General features: G+C 42.8%; 2 protein-coding genes across 4 annotated transcripts in view; both read right to left on the reverse strand.

The window, feature by feature from the left end:
• The window catches only part of LOC106568251 (vicilin-like seed storage protein At2g18540), a 31,970-nt gene extending 27,269 nt beyond the window's left edge, over nt 1-4,701 (reverse strand). The window contains exon 1 of one of the 3 annotated variants that reach the window (XM_045692404.1): nt 3,788-4,701. In XM_045692404.1, the coding sequence (XP_045548360.1) occupies nt 3,788-4,698 (911 nt within the window). In that variant the 5' untranslated portion in view covers nt 4,699-4,701. The remainder of the gene's footprint in view (nt 1-3,787) is intronic. The other 2 variants (XM_014138421.2, XM_045692405.1) reach the window with 2 other exon arrangements.
• Nucleotides 4,702-4,883: 182 nt separating this feature from the next.
• Nucleotides 4,884-17,015, reverse strand: LOC123726171 (rab11 family-interacting protein 1). The gene is made up of 4 exons (XM_045692780.1): nt 16,521-17,015; nt 6,255-6,697; nt 5,017-6,122; nt 4,884-4,898 (listed from the first exon to the last, which is right to left on the reverse strand). Exons 1-4 carry the CDS (start codon nt 16,868-16,870, stop codon nt 4,884-4,886), a joined length of 1,914 nt encoding a protein of 637 aa, XP_045548736.1. The 5' UTR covers nt 16,871-17,015.
• Between the last annotated feature and the right edge of the window lie 284 nt (nt 17,016-17,299).

The raw sequence follows: 17,299 nt of genomic DNA on the forward strand, positions 1-17,299 counted from the left end.
ATGAACACAGGCTGTAAAACAGTGATCACTAAGGTTATTACAGAAAACACCAGATTGATACCTATCAGGATTATTTGTGAGGATAACGTCGAGGAGAGTAGCCTTTTCTGGGTGTTTGGAGTCATACCTTGTGGGATTGGTAATAATCTGAGAAAGATTTAGGGAGTCCCATTGCTTTAGGACTTGGTCAGGTGGTTTAAGCATGTCCCAGTTTAGGTCACCTAGCAGGACAAATTCAGACTTAGTATAAGGGGCCAGGAGAGAGCTTAGGGTACAGTCCAGTGCCGATTGAGGACGATAAACACCCAGCAACAGTCAACGAAGACCTATTTGAAAGTGTAATGCTTAAAACCAGCAAATAAAATTGTTTGGGGACAGACTTTGTGGAGACAACCGAGCACTGAAGGTGATCCTTGGTAAAAAATTGCCACTCCCCCACCTTTGGAAGATCTGTCTTGCCGAAACACTTCTTAACCACGTCTCAGTAATGACCAACACACCTGGATTGGAGCTGTGAACCCACACTTGGTTCACAATTATGAACCCACACTTGGTTCACAATTATGAACCCACACTTGGTTCATAATAAGCTTCTAGTGTTAACATGCAGAAAAGCCAGGCTTTTACGAGAGCAGAAATCAGTGAAACAGATATCAGAGCACAAGTCAGAATTGGCGCTAGCAACCTTAGATTGGCCAGGGTGTACATGCACATTTCCAGATATCATCAACAGTAATACAATCAAGGCACGTTAGAGGACAGGGAGAGCTCTGCAGCGTTGATTTATGACATTTGAATGTGTATTAGATGGCAACAAGATCATATTATACAGCAATTTTATTAGATAACATGAATACAAAGCCGGCAAGAGGTGGTTAGAATAGGATGGGAGGCCAAAAGTCTGAGTAACCAATAGAGAGTCCCGAATGTGGGAACAAACAGTCTGTCCCACGGTTGGGTAAACTTATCCTCTGTAGCGGAGGATAAGTTAGAGTTAACTGCACCTCAGATTGCAGCCCAAATAAATGCTTCACAAAGTTCAAGTATCAGACACATCAACATCAACTGTTCAGAGGAGATTGTGTGAAATCAGGTCTTCCTCGTCGAATTGCTGCAAAAATAACACTACTAAAAGGACACCAATAAGAAGAAGAGACTCCACAGGGATACGCCATCCCATTTGGTTTGAGCTTAGTGGGATTATCATTTGTTTTTCAACAGGGCAATGAACCAACACACCTCCAGGCTGTGTATGGGCTATTTGACCAAGGAGAGTGATGGAATGCTGCATCAGATGACTTGGCCTCCACAATCACCCGACCTCAACCCAATTGAGATGGTTTGGGATGAGTTGGACCGCAGAGTGAAGGAAAAGCAGCCAACAAGTGCTTAGCATATGTGGGAACTCCTTCAAGACTGTTGGAAAAGCATTCCTCATGAAGCTCGTTGAGAGAATGCCAAGAGTGTGCAAAGCTGTCATCAAGGGTGGCTACTTTGAAGAATCTCAAATATAGTTTGATTTGGTTAACACTTTTTTGATTACTACATGATTCCATTTGTGTTATTTCATAGTTTTGATGTCTTCACGATTATTCTACAATGTAGAAAATAGTCAAAATAAAGAAAAACTCTGGAATGAGTAGGTGTGTCCAAACTTTGACTGGTACTGTATAAGAAAAAATAATTTGTTTCTAAAAGTAAATAATGCAATGTCATGAAATAAACAAATGTTGAATTAAATGTGATATTTTTTACTTTTATCAAAAACGAAAGTCTTGTTGGAATCCACACACACAAACACATTTAGCAGAGAGGTAGACAACTACAGAGGTGTTACATCCTAACAAAGTTGTTACTAGGGTTGGACTTATTCACCAGACAAGACAATGGGAGAAAGGGTGGGATTTCATTTGATTAGGTCTTTATGAGGGACATGAAGGTTAGTTATAATGCTTAGGTTAGTAACAAGCACACTAGGGAACAGAAAGGTTATACATGTAGATATTAAATAATAAAACGAAAGTAAATGATCAATATAAAAAGGTAATGCTTATAGCCTCTGAACCATTCCCTGTTCACATGACCAAACAGACTTGCCTTGACTATACTGAGTCATGTCATCCTATTGGATGGTCTCTTTGGTCCAGCCTCATCAGGATAGATTCGCATGAGTCATTCATCATCAACGCCCTAGTTAAAAACTTGAGCAATCACCTAATGCTTTATGTCTCTCTGTAACACCTTTAATATGACATCTGCAGAATCTTTATAACAAGGTACGATTGATTCATGGGAAGCGCAGCCAATCTCAGTTTACACAGGCAGCCTAGTTCTGATATTTATTCCACTAATTTGTCTTTTGAACAATCACATCAGATCTTTTCACATCAGATATTTTTCTGAGCTGATCTGATTGGTCAAAAGACCAATTGGTGAAAAAAAGATCAGAATTGGGCTGCCTGCGTAAACACAGTCACAGAGATGCACACGCACATCCACGTTTTACACAGCACTGCAATTTTCATGAAGGTATTAGATTACTTTAGGGCAGGGATGGGCAACTGGTGGCCTGCGGCCCACCTTTTGAAGACCCTGGGATCAATTTCCCAATTATTTATTTTTTGGAACTTAGTCGGGGTCTCAACTTACTGTTGCGAGTTAGAATAGTAGACTACATAAGGTGCAATTTTGAACTTTGATTGTGCACCAGCAGTTTTACTGATAGAAATCTAAAAAAAATTGACTGACTAAGTTAGTTTAGCGGCCGGCTATCTAATTATCATGGTCGAATTACTGGCAGGGGGGCCCCCATTGATTTTGTTAGTCACTTTCACTCAGATATCATTTTGAAAATTGAAAACATTTCTCTCCACCCTATGGAAAAATGTGTAGAATTGCAGGAAATTAGCTGTAAAACAGCTTATTTTCCTCTCCGCCCCATGACAAAATGAGTGTGGTATGTTTGTGGGTACGCAGAACCGCAAACAACTGCAGCCCCTCATGATGAGTTTAGATTTTTTGTGGCCCCCACCCTAATCAAAGTTGCCCATATTTGCTTTAGGGGATTGTGCTTTAATGAGATGTGCATGTTGGAGTAGTGTTACGCGCCACACTGACAAACATACCATGACATCTAGCTTACACACTCCCTTCACACCAAATGCCCACGACACCAACACACAGATCTAACTCTTACCAAGCGTTTCAATTGACTTAATATATTAGACAGAACACTTTCCTGTACTAAAGTCTTTGATAAAGCGACAGGTTTTCTGCTCAAATCTGTATTTTGTGCCACAGCTGTACAGATCCAACAAAATCCTCCCAATTGCATCCAGCTTAGTTTCTACAAGCAGCTATACTGACTGTCCCACATCCATAAATCAGGCTTGTTGCCTGGCCTGATTAACTGGTTGTATAAAAGTATTCTCAGACAAATTGGCAGGTTTTCCACTCTAATCAGACTTGTGTCACCCTGCACTGACAGCACAGGAAAAGAGAATGTTAGCATAATTTACATAGTTCTGTTAGAAGATGAAAGAGGGTGTCTGAAAGAGTTCAGTGAGGATATGAGACAAGGACGTTAGTAGGTGTGTGTGGATGAGGAGACAGAGCAACAGAAACTTCAGTGTTGCTTTTGGAGACCACCAGCTGCTTTTGCAGACTAAATAAATAGTGCATCTATAATTTATGACACCCAAGGGGTAACACAATTCTGGGGAACTGAGACAGTGATGGAGAGTGTGTGTGTGTGTGTGTGTGTGTGTGGTTTGGGAGTGGGACTGACCTTGGCTTAACTGCTGATACTTTATTTGTTCGGCAGCTGATGGGACCAGTAGAAGAGGTTGTGGGGGTCTCCTCAAACGGGTTATTTGAAGAGTTGTCATCACATGAAGTGGTAGGAGAGACTTCCTCAAAAGGATTATTGCACACAATGGCCTCTGCCTCTTTATTCTGCTTCATTTGTTGTTCAACTTTGTCCAACTTTACCCTCACTTCCTCATGCCTTCGCTTTTCCTCCATCTGTGCATTCTTCTTTTTCTCCTTCTCTGTCATCTTCTCTTCCTGCCCTCTCAACTCCTCTTTTTTCATATTTTCTTCATCCACCCTAAACCTCTCTTTCGCCTCCATCAGTTCTCTCTGCTCCTCATCTCTTCTTCTCTCCACTTCCCTTTCTTCTTCAAGCCTCGTTCTTTCTGCTTCTTCCTTTCTCAACATCTCCTGCTCTATTCTCCTTATCCTTTCCTCCTCATTCCTCATCTTCCTCTGCTCTTCTTCCTTTCTCTGCATATCATCCTCCTCTTCCCTCCTTAGCCTTTCTTCATTTTCCCTAATCTTCCTCAGCTCTTCCTCCTTTCTCAGCCTATCCTCCTCTTCCCTCTTAATTCTTCTGTCCTTCTCCATCCTCTTTATCCCCATTTCCTCGCTCAGCCAATCTTCCTCTGCGGACTTCCTCACTCTTTCTTCCTCCTCCCTCATCCTTCTCTCCTCCTTTCTCAGCCTATCCTCCTCTCTCTTAATTATTTGATCTTCCTCCTCAATCCTCCTCCTTTCTTCTTCCTCCTCCTCCCTCAGCCTATCCTCCTCTCTCTTAATTCTTTCTTCTTCTGCCTCAATCCTCCTCTTTTTTTCTTCCTCCTCCTTCCTCACTCGGTCCTCCTCTCTCTTCATTCTTTCTTCTTCAGCCTCTCTCTTCATTCTTTCTTCTTCTGCCTCTCTCTTCATTCTTTCTTCTTCAGCCTCTCTCTTCATTCTTTCTTCTTCTGCCTCTCTCTTCATTCTTTCTTCTTCAGCCTCTCTCTTCATTCTTTCTTCTTCAGCCTCTCTCTTCATTCTTTCTTCTTCAGCCTCTCTCTTCATTCTTTCTTCTTCAGCCTCTCTCTTCATTCTTTCTTCTTCTGCCTCAATCCTCCTCTTTTCTTCTTCCTCCTCCTTCCTCACTCGGTCCTCCTCTCTCTTCATTCTTTCTTCTTCAGCCTCAACCCTCCTCTTTTCTTCTTCCTCCTCCTTCCTCACTCGGTCCTCCTCTCTCTTCATTCTTTCTTCTGCCTCAAGCCTCCTCTTTTCTTCTTCCTCCTCCTTCCTCAGCCTATCATCCTCTCTCTTCATTCTTCCTTCTTCCTCCGCAAACCTCCTCCTTTCTTCCTCCTCCTCCTTCACTCTGTCCTCCTCTCTCTTCATTCTTCCTTCTTCAGCCTCAATCCTCCTCTTTTCTTCCTCCTCCTTCCTCAGCCTATCATCCTCTCTCTTCATTCTTTCTTCAGCCTCTCTCTTCATTCTTTCTTCAGCCCTCCTTTCCTCTTCTTCCTCCTCCCTTATTCTTCTCAGTATATCCTCCTGTTCCCTCCTTAGTCTTTCTTCCTCCTCCCTCATCTTCCTCTCCTCTTCCTCTCTTCTTTGCATATCCTCCTCCTGTTCTCTCCTAGTCCTTTCTTCCTCCTTAATCCTCTCATCTTTCTCCCTCTTCAATCTTTCCTCCACCTCCCTCATTTTCCTCTCGTCCTCCTTTCTCAGTATATCCTCCCTCATTCTTTCATGTTCTTCTCTCCTAATTCTTTCCTCTTCTTCCCACCGCTCTTGTTCCTCCATTTCTCTCCTTTTCTCCTCTAACCTCCACTTTTCCTGGTCTTCCTTCCAAACCCTGTCCTCTCCCTCCACCGTCAGTCTCCTCTCCTCCTGTTCCGCTTCTAGCCTTATTTCTTCCCCCTCCTTCTCCGTAATCCTCCTTTTCTCTTGTTCCTCCTTCCTTATCCTCTCTTCCTCGTCTAACTTCTTACTCTCCTGCTCTTCCTTTCTCTTCCTCTCCTCATCCAACATAACCCTCTCTTCCTCCTCTGCCCAGGTCGAAGGCTGCTTCAGGGCCCTGAAGGAGTCCATGGAGGTGCCGGAGCTCTTACGACCCTGGGCCTTGCGCAGGTCTTCCATGGAGCCATGGCCTGAGCTGGCCAGGCTAAAGTTGGAGCCAGTGCGGGCGCTCCGGGGCTGGGGCTCCTCTGTGTACATGTGAGTGCCGTTGATGCACAGGTTACTCCGCTCTGCAAGCGGGGCAGGAATCTTAGAGCGCCCTAGGGACAGGGAACTGCCTGTGCGCTTATGGGTCAGAAACTTGAATTTATTTTTTCCTTTGGATGAGAAAGAAAGAAAGAAACGGGGAAAGGTTAGATCTGCAAACACATACTGTGTAACATAAGAGTTTTCTAATAGATCATGCTGCTATATTTTCAACTGAATGGACAGCCTGTGATGATCCTCACCTTCAGAGGAGTCCACATTGAGGCCTGTGGAGCGGCTGCCGCTCAGTGAGGAGTTCTTCTCAGGCAGAGGGCCAAGGACAGACATGGACTGAGACAGTCCGTGACGCTGCAGGTTAGACTTGGGAGAAAACAGAGACTTCAGCTTGTTTTTCTTCTTTTTCTCTCCTTTGTCTGCACCCCCCTTCCCTACCCCCTCTCCCTCCCCCTCGCTGTCCGTCAGAACCTGGGTGAAGGACGGTACCACGGCAGACGCAGTGTCCGACAGACCCTCCTTTTTGCCTCGCACCTTGTCCTTGAACTTTCCCAGGCGGGAGTGTGGCTTGTCTGTAGCAGAGAGGTCGAACATGCTGGCTGTCATGTTATTCTTCATAAACTGGATGTCCACCTGCACCTCTCCCCGGTCTTTGTCTGGCTTGCCTGCCTTGTCCAGCAGTTTATGCCATCTGTCGAGAGAAAATCTGTATTATTTATCAAAAAACTTCAACCGAATATAACTGGTATAAAACAAATGCTGTTCTTCTCCAAGAGATGTCACAAGAACTAAAGGTGTAAATGAATGTGAGGCAGTGAAAAAAAGAATCAACATAATATTCTATTTTTCAGATGCCTGCTGTCTCCTCCAGGGGTTCATGGCCATTGAAAATAACTTGACATATGTAGGCATTAACCACTTCTTTTCAGATAACACACACTGTTCAGACTGATCTGTCTGAACAATCCCAGTCTGCATAAGCAGAGGAAGGCTGAGGATCCAATAACGTATGTTCACCTGCCTCTGGGCCTCCCCTCCAGCTTTATAAAAGACTGTCTACATGTTGATAGCTTTTCACAAATAAAAAACGCTTTCACCCCTAGCATTGCTTTATTTAAGGATGCTATTTTTTCCCCTTTTTGTTGCAGGGTTCCAAGGGTTTATCATAACCAAGTGAATAATTCCAGTAAGTAGGGGCTGATGTCATTTTTCCTTTTACTGTTTAGAGTTCCTCCATAGAAAACGGTGATCAGTACAGTAGCTCTCTCTGAATTGGCCCAAGGGTGGAGGGACCAGCGGAAATGACTGATGATGCGGTGAGTGTTCTGGAGAGTCAGTGTTTGGGCAATAATAATTCATACTAAAAATGTTCACCGGCAGGAACATTATGCATTTCATTCTATTTCTGTCACTGTGCCGTCCTAATAAGTTGTTGTCACTACTCTGTTAAGACTGAATACCATGCCTTAAAACACTAATGTACCATAAAAGGCTACTAAAAGGGGAACCGGGTTCCAGGAGTGAAATCATTTTGCAATGTAAAATTGAATTGATAAATTACATTGGAGGGTTCTGAGAGTGATTTTTTTTCTCCCTCATCCCTGCTACAGGCTATCAAATCAAAATCAATTTTATTTATATAGCCCTTCTTACATCAGCTGATACCGCAAAGTGCTATGCACGCTAAATATTTTGGGAGTCAATTCCAATCAATTTAGGTTCATATTTAATGAATGACTTTAGAAATCCCCAGGCACTTGTCTATTTATGAATGTATTTCACAAAATATAAAATCAGAATACCATAACTATAATTCCTCTATGCCTAAAGTCTGTTTCATTTAGTGGTTCACTAGTACAGAAGATTCATTTTGAGGATATGAAGGTCAAAGTACAGAGACTCACATTGTTAGAATTCTTCAACAAAGAGAATTCTTCATGCTGACTGGTTCAATGACCCTCAATAAATCACTATTGTATAAAACATCAAAACAAGAGCGGTTAGTTTGTCTGTTTGTATTCTACATGTCATTATTATGTTATTCTAGAAGGTACATATGTCAAAACAATCACTAATTTATAGTTTGGAACTGAACAATTAAGAGCTGAGGCAGCAGTAAAAGTCTGTCAAGCAAAACCCATAAGGCCTGAGGTTGTCTGTTCCTCAAACTCTTTCCTGAAAAAACAACCCAGTTGAATTCTGGAAGGAAATGAAAAGGACAGGAAGAGACAGCTAGGGGCTTTAGATCTGCAAGGTTAGGGTGTGTGTGTGTGGCAATGAGTACCCTCTTGGAGGTTACAAAAACAAAATGAACACAATGCTGTGACTGCAGTTTCTTATCTTGAGTGAAGCACTCAATGTGAATCCAAACAAAGGCAATGAAAGAAACTGGCTACTCACAGAATGACAAATGTGATGAACCATTGAATGGGGTGAGAGAGAGCATCAACTCACTCCATCACTACAGTTGTGTTTTTTAGAGGACCGAATGTGGAAAGGTAGCACAAGGTAAGTAGGGGTGTCAGCTGGGGTGGCAGGTAGCCTAGTGGTTAGAGCATTGGGCCAGTAACTAAAAAGTTGCTGGTTCGAATACCCAAGGCGCTCGAATACCCAAGGCACTACATTTGGGAATTGCACAACAATCCAAAACAAAGCGGTCGGCTTGCTCAACCTGTCCCTCTATTGAGTCAATTACTGTGAAATGACATCATTGATGGACATTACTGTATGTCCTAGCTGTCATTACAATCCCTTGCGAACTGACGACACATATACATTTTTGTAAGTGCTATGAGAAATATTTTGAGCATTTACATCTCTGCGATGGAGACTGTATGAGAGAAACGTTAAAGATGTCACACACACACACCTCCTCAGTCCTCACTTAATTTGGGTGTGTCCATGAGTAAACAGGTGATTTGTTTATGTAACACCTCTCCTTTATGAGAGAGTCCATTGAGTCTAAAAATACTGATCCAGCATGTAATATTAGGCAGCTTCACACACCCTCCTTTCATGTTACTGAGTGACTGAATTCCCCCCAAAATACTCATCCTGTCCTTCTATTCCTCCCTGCTAGTGTGTGGAATACTGAGCCAGAACTTCAGGGAAAGACATGCCTGCTCCTGGAATTTACTTAGGGGGGTCACATTGCTTACAGAAAAACGACATGATTTCACGTGGAAAATCACAACTTCACATTAAATTTAACATGAGAAATCATGTGAAAACGTGTTTTTGGAACACTTCACGTCACAATTTTTCATGATATCACATGTTGCTTTACATGTTGTCATATGGTGTCACATGGTATCACATTAACTTCACATGTGATCATATGAAAAGATGTGTTTTTGGAACACTTACAAAAGGGATGGCAGTCACAACTGTTATATTGTAGTAGCTGAGTAGTTACAGTACCAGTCAAAAGTTTGGACTCACCTACTCATTCAAGGGATTTTCTTTATTTTTACCATTTTCTACTTTGTATAATAACAGTGAATATATCAAAAACTATGAAATAACACATATGGAACCATGTAGTAACCAAAAAAAGTGTTAAAATATATTTGTATTTGTTTATATGTTTGAGATTCTTCAAAGTAGCCACCCTTTGCCTTGATGACAGCTTATCGCACTCTTGGCATTCTCTTAACCAGCTTCATGAGGTAGTCACCTGGAATGCATTTCAATTAACAGGTGTGCCTTGTTAAAAGTTCATTTGTGTAATTTCTTTCCTTTTTAATGAATTTGATCCAATCAGTTGTGTTGTGACAAGGTAGGGGTGGTATATAAAAGATAGCCCTATTTTGGTAAAAGACCAAGTCCATATTAAGGCAAGAACAGCTCAAGTAAGCAAAGAGAAACGACAGTCCATCATTACTTTAGGACATGAAGGTCAGTCAATGAGGAACATTTAAAGAACTTTGAACATTTCTTCAAATGCAGTCGCAAAAACCAACAAGCGCTATGATGAAACTGGCTCTCATGAGTTACCTCTGCTGCAGAGGATAAGTTCATTAGAGTTACCAGCCACAGAAATTGCAGCCCAAATAAGTTCAAGTAACAGACACATCTCAACATCAACTTTTCAGACGAGCCTGCGTGAAATCAGGCATTCATGGTTTTAATTGCTGCAAAGAAACTACTAAAGGACACCAATAAGAAGAGACTTGCTTGGGCCAAGAATCATGTGCAATGGACATGAGACCGGTGGGAATCTGTCCTTTGGTCTGATGAGTTCAAATTTGAGACCAGTGTGTCTTTGTGAGACGCAGAGTAGGTGATTGGATGATCTCCGCATGGGTGGTTCCTCCTCCATGCTTCATGGTGGGTGGTGTGATGGTGTGTGGGTGCTTTGCTGATGACACTGTCAGGGATTTATTTAGAATTCAAGGCACACTTAACCAGCATGGCTACCACAGCATTCTGCAGCGTTATGCCATCAACTGGTTTGTGCTTAGTGGGACTATCATTTGGTTTTCAACAGGACAATGACCCAACACACCTCCAGGCTGTGTAAGGGCTATTTCACCAAGAAGGAGAGTGATGTAGTGCTGCATCAGAAGACCTGACCTCCACAATCACCCGACTTCAATCCAATTGAGATGGTTTGGGATGAGTAAAACCACAGAGTGAAGGAAAAGCAGCCAACAAGTGCTCAGCATATTTTGGAACTCCTTCAAGACTGTTGGTAAAGCATTCCAGTTGAAGCTGGTTGAGAGAATATAAAGTGTGCAAAGCTGTCATCAAGGCAAAGGGTGGCTACTTTGAAGAATCGCAAATATATACACTTCCGTTCAAAAGTTGTCACTTAGAAATGTCCTCGTTTTTTGTGTCCATTAAAATAACATAAATTTGATCAGAAATACAGTGTAGACACTGTTAATGTTGTAAATGACTATTGTAGCTGCAAAAGGCTGATTTCTTATGGAATAGCTACATAGGCGTGTTATCCCATCCAAATTAATCATTTTACTAAGGCTAAACTGATCATTAGAAAACCCTTTTGCAATTATGTTAGCACAGCTGAAAACTGTGGTTCTGATTAAAGAAGCAATAAAACTGGCCTTCTTTAGACTAGTTGAGTATCTGGAGCATCAGAATTTGTGGGTCGATTACAGGCTCAAAATGGCCAGAAACAAAGACCTTTCTTATGAAACTCATCAGTCTATTCTTGTTCTGGGAAACAAAGGCTATTCCATGCGAGAAATTGCCAAGAAACTGAAGATCTCGTACAACGCATTGTACTACTCCCTTCACAGAACAGCGCAAACTGGCTCTAACCAGAATAGAAAGAGGAGTGGGAGGCCCCGGTGCACAACTGAGCAAGTGTAACCGATGTGAAATGGCTAGTTAGTTAGCGGTGGTGCACGCTAATAGCGTTTCAATCGGTGACGTCACTCGCTCTGAGACCTAAAGTGGTTGTTCCCCTTGCGTTGCAAGGGCCGTGGCTTTTGTGGCGCGATGGGTAACGATGCTTCGTGGGTGTCAGTTGTTGATGTGTGCAAGGGTCCCTGGTTCGAGCCCAGGTTGGGGCGAAGAGAGGGACGGAACCTACACTGTTACACAAGAGGACAAGTACCTTAGTGTGTCTAGTTTGAGAAACCGACGCCTCACAAGTCCTCAACTGGCAGCTTCATTAAATAGTACCCGCAAAACACCAGTCTCAACGTCAACAGTGAAGAGGCGACTCCGGGATGCTGGCCTTCACAGAGGCCAACATCTCCATGGTCCATGTTCCCCCTTTAGAAAATAGTCGAGGGAGGGCTTGCAAACACAGTTCAGAGTTAGTAAGAAATCATTTCCAGCGGCTAGTGAGAATTGGCAGTGAGGCTGTTTAAACATTACCATTAACAGTTATCTGCTTTAAGTCAAACATAACACAGTCTGTGTGGGAGCTGGTAAAGCGACAGTCAAGTCCCTACCCCCTGAGAGGGAGGGAGAGCACAGAGACAAAAATGTGTTTGTTTTTCACCGAAAAACACTCCAGAATGTGAAGCCAATTCTGGATTTGGGCCCCGCAGAAATCAGGTACACCACAGTCAACAATGAGAAATCAGAGCAGAACAAACCATGAGGAAACTTCCTCAATATGGCTCAAAGTGTGTGTACATTGGTTTTATATAAGATTTTATGAAGCACTCAAAACGATAATCCTGTGGGATGCTGCAAAAGTTGATAGCCATTGTATACAATACTAAGGTGTATGAACCGGCATGGATATCCTTTGACCAGAAAAAGAAAAACATTTGAGAGGCTTTGAGGAGTGCATATGAAAGTAGGTCTGGGAAGAATTCAGGTCTGAGAAAACATGTTCTGCTGAAGTTTGGCATTTGAACTAAAGGGCAACGATAACAATAATGGTCAGATTAACCTATCACTGTCACACAGCAAAAAGGACTATCAGCCATGGAGATCCTTAGCCCCGTCTCCAGACTGACTCCTACTCAGATTGCATGAAACCAATTACCATCATGGAGAATGCACTCTCAAGTGGAACTGACAGCATTTTAGCACCAGGAAGAATATGACAAAATGTTTTTAAAAATCTGACAATCGAGCAAAAGATATGGTCATTTTCAAGTTTTCATAAATTCTTAGAACGTTTGGGTATTACATATACTAAAAAATGTGTGGAAATTCTATAGCAAAATAGAGTGGGAAAGTGGCCATGCGTTTGGACAATTAAATAAAACATCTGTCTCATCCAGGACTGGAGTCTATGCAGACCGGTGCACCATAGCCAATTAGAGCTACAGTAGGCCTTATGCAAACAGGCCTGCCATCATTCACTTTGAATTGGACTGTGTGTTTACAGGCAGTTGCAACAGCGCGACATTAGATCATTAAAACGCATTGGCCAAAAGCCACAAAAATACACCTGAATGGATTTCTGCAAATATGTCAATGCCACTTACATTTGCGAACTTTACATTCCTATTGATCAAACAACCATGAAAAAGGTAAGCTCTCTCTCCCTTAGTTATGCACATCAACAACAAAAAGATCAACTAATGTTAGCCAGAGAAAGGTGAGCTAACATCTAACGAAGGAACATTAGATACACCTTCAAACATTTTCAGCTAGTTGGCCTTCAAAATTGCACTGATAAACAATGGAGAATTGTAGCCTACTTGTCCTTCTGCAGCTTGCCTGCCAACAATGCATGCTTGTCTCAAACAAGCACCCAAAGCTAACTGGCTAAAGTTGGCTAGCTAGCTACTTCCAGACACAAATGAGAGAACACCTCACACTCTGACCATTTTACTCGCCCTGCCAGAGTTGGTTAGGATGTTTACATGTTATCTAGAGCTTTTGTGACTATTACTTTCGTTGCCTACGTTTATTGACACCGGCCATAATCAGCAGATGTTGCGCGTATGTAAATTCATCATTCTGCGCTCTGGCACACTCAGATGAGAGTGCTCTGAAATCGGAGTAGATAGATAGCATATCTCTTGCATTCGCAAATTCACTCTGGCTAACTGAATAACAGTTGTTCAAGTTCTTGCTAGCTAACCAAATGACACCTGCATCTCTAGCTGTGTATAGCCATCGAAAAACAATGAGGGGAAAATGTCAGTCACTCACCCACTCCTCCAATGACATGACATCCTCCTAGCAGCTAGCTAACGTTAGGCTCCGTGTTTTTAGCTTGCTACATCAATAGATGCGCTAGCCTATTAGCCACGTTATGACTGACTTGTGATCTTTGCCCTTGCTTGTTTGATTGTATTGTCATTCCCAGCCTTAGTTACATTCGTCCGTTTCTGTCACAAATATTGAGCCATAAAAGGTAATCAGAAAGATCAAGATGCCATAACCAAAGTAGACTTACTCTAATACAGTCTAAACAAGAAGCGTAACAGTGATAGGTTCCGTCCCTCTCTTCGCCCCAACCTGGGCTCGAACCAGGGACCCTTGCACACATCAACAACTGACACCCACGAAGCATCGTTACCCATCGCGCCACAAAAGCCACGGCCCTTGCAACGCAAAGGGAACAACCACTTCAGGTCTCAGAGCGAGTGACGTCACCGATTGAAACGCTATTAGCGTGCACCACCGCTAACTAACTAGCCATTTCACATCGGTTACACTTGCTCAGTTGTGCACCGGGGCCTCCCACTCCTCTTTCTATTCTGGTTAGAGCCAGTTTGCGCTGTTCTGTGAAGGGAGTAGTACAATGCGTTGTACGAGATCTTCAGTTTCTTGGCAATTTCTAACTAACTAGCCATTTCACATCGGTTACACTCACCCCCCTTTTGACCTCCTCTTTTTCCGCAGCAACCAATGATCCGGGTCAACAGCATCAATGTAACAGTGTAGGTTCCGTCCCTCTCTTCGCCCCAACCCGGGCTCGAACCAGGGACCCTTGCACACATCAACAACTGACACCCACCGAAGCATCGTTACCCATCGCGCCACAAGAGCCACGGCCCTTGCAACGCAAGGGTCAACCCTACTTCAAGTCTCAGAGCGGGTGACGTCACCGATTGAAACGCTATTAGCGCGCACCACCGCTAACTAACTAGCCATTTCACATCGGTTACACCAGCAATATCCACTTTCAAGAGTGCCCCCTTCCCAGACATCAGTGTGTGCACTGCACATCACCTGCTGTTGTGTATAGCAGCTAAATAAGCTATTGGCGTAGAGACAGCTTAGTGGGATGTATACTGAACAAAAATATAAATGCAACATGCAACAATTAATGATTTTACTGAGTTACAGTTCATATACGGAAATCAGTCAATTGAAATAAATTCATTAGGCCTTAATCTATGGATTTCACATGACTGGGCAAGGGCGCTGCCATGGGTAGGCCTGGTAGGGCCTGGCTCCCCCCAACAGATCAAGTTTTTCCTCACTAAAGGGCTTCATTACAGACAGAAATATGCCTCAGCACCCCCTCAGACAATCTCGCAGGTAAAGAATCCGGATGTGGAGGTCCTGGGCTGACGTGGTTTGCAGTTGTGAGGCCGATTGGACATACTGCCAAATTCTCTAAAATGGCGTTGGAGGCGGATAATGGTGGAGAAATTAACATTGAATTATCTGGCAACAGCTCCTGGACATTCCTGCAGTCAGCATGCCAATTTCACACTCCCTCAAAACTGGAGGCATCTGTGGTATTGTGTTGTGTGACAAAATTGCACATTTTTAGAGTGGCCTTTTATTGTCCACAGCACAAGGTGCTCCTGTATAATCAGCTTCTTGATACACCACACCTGTCAGGTGGATTGATTATCTTGGCAAATGAGAAATGCTCACTAACAGGTATGTAAACAAATTTGAGCTTAAAATTGAGAAATATATTTGTGCGTATGAAAAATGTCTGGGATATTTTATTTCTGCTCATGAAAGATGTGGCCAACACTTTACATGTTGAATATATATTTGTTCCGGATTATATTTCAAGAAGTTGTTGTGAAATAAATAAGCCTGCAGCCTAATTAATAAACACCTGCTGCTCAACTCTAACAAAGACTTCACTTAATGTGTGAAGGAAAACAGCAACAGTTTGACTGAAGACCCAGCAGGAAACTTGTTTGTTTATCCTATTTGCAGTATTTATTATATTATTTCAGTTAGACTGTGTCAGCAATAAACTGTACCAGCAAAGCCTTCCCAGTCATTCTACCATTGAGCAAGGAGCATTAATGAGGAAGGTCAGCCAGATGCTTCAGTAATGCAAACCCATTGGTTAGGAGAGGAGGCCTGTAATAAAATCAATGAATTCCTTTACAGATATTCAGAAAGAGAGAGAATACTGATATGAACTAAAGACTCACAGGAGAGGCAATTAGTGAGGTATTGCCTTTGGGGACTCCCTAAAAACAGGCCACTTCGATACATCTACGACCAGAAGTGACTTTTCATAGCAGGTTAGGAACATTTTCCTTAACCTAATTCTCATAACCTGCTACGACAAAGTCACTTCCAGTCATAGCTGTATCGAAGTGTATATTTGGGAATTTCGCTCATAATGGGATGTTGTGCTCCTCACATGCGCCACTTATGATCGGGCTAAATCAGTAGACTGCAAAGGCTGCTAAAACAAACAGTGTCACTCAATGGGAGGTGAAGGCAAGAGGAGCGAAGTAAAAAGCAACGGGAGAAAGCACTGTTATTCCATAGGCTTGTTCCACTCTAACAACTTGTTGTTGCATCTCTGCTGGGTGAATTAACTGACAGAGTAAAACTATGGGACAACATTTTTAGGCCTATGGCCTGCTCTTATAACTTACATTATAACATTTTGGTTTCATGTTGAGACAGATGATTATTATATAATTGGAATATGGTGCAGTCCCTGTTCTTGTATAATTACAACCCCTATTGAAGACATATTGGTGACATTGTGGCGCTCCATTATTGCCTTAGGCTATTTCAACAACTACAGTGATTCATTTTAAAAGGAATTATGGAACTTACTCCAAAGCCCCTTCTGGAGCAATCTAGAAATAGTAAGGCTGTGACTATTACTGGACAGAGACGAGAACACTCACTCAGTCTTATTACGGGATTTAACCTCGCTGAGCTCCAACAGGTTGATGACTGCTTGGCCGAGCAACGTGTCAGGTCCCACGAGAGCCCGGTGCATTACGTGGACGTGCAACGTACACTTTTCTGTGTTACGGTTGTGGAAAAGCGGCAGCTCGAACGTGGCCTCTTCCTTCCACACCGGTGCCACGCTCTTCTCTGCCACCGATGTAGCGAATTTATCCTTGGCCACTTGCATGATGGCGTATGCGTCGTTGGTGCCATTTCTCCCCTTTATCCTCAGGCTTCTTGCCTGAACCACAGTTACCTGTACACTGGTCGGATACCACTGTCGGCTCTGGTCTGATAGAGACATGGCTGACGCCTACGGAGGTTTAGCCCGAGGAAAACCTTTACCGTCTAGAAACGTTTCGGTTTGTTGAATAGAAGTAGATCAATTAGTGTACCTCGCAAGAGGAACAATTTTTACGAATGGAACGTTGCGGAAACAGCTGAGTGGGCGTGGTATGTTGTACAGGATGTAAGGCAGATTTTTGCAAGACAGGTCATTTGATGAGCCAAGGTACTCCCACAGATTAACGGAGCTCGGTTTTGGATCGAATGCCTGAGCTGAGAAATATTCCACCCACGTTATGAGGAAACATTATCCACTAGAAGAAGAATATAGTATAAACTTCATATTAAAGTAGTAGGCTATTAAAGAAAGTTGGTTTTAATTTAGATTTCCTGCTGAATACTGAAATTGGTTGAATCATGGTACAGTAAAAAAAAAAAACAGTGGTAT

Source organism: Salmo salar, chromosome ssa13 (assembly GCF_905237065.1).
Source record: "Salmo salar chromosome ssa13, Ssal_v3.1, whole genome shotgun sequence".
NCBI lineage: Eukaryota > Metazoa > Chordata > Actinopteri > Salmoniformes > Salmonidae > Salmo > Salmo salar.

What these genes read in the sequence shown, in the direction of transcription:
- LOC123726171 (XM_045692780.1), bottom strand. Translation starts at nt 16,870, where the DNA reads ATGTCTCTATCAGACCAGAGCCGACAGTGGTATCCGACCAGTGTACAG. An exon ending in AAATCCCGTAATAAGACTGA is followed by an intron (nt 6,698 to 16,520) that starts GTGAGTGTTCTC and finishes TTCTCTCGACAG; the next exon opens with ATGGCATAAACTGCTGGACA. An exon ending in CAATGTGGACTCCTCTGAAG is followed by an intron (nt 6,123 to 6,254) that starts GTGAGGATCATC and finishes TCTCATCCAAAG; the next exon opens with GAAAAAATAAATTCAAGTTT.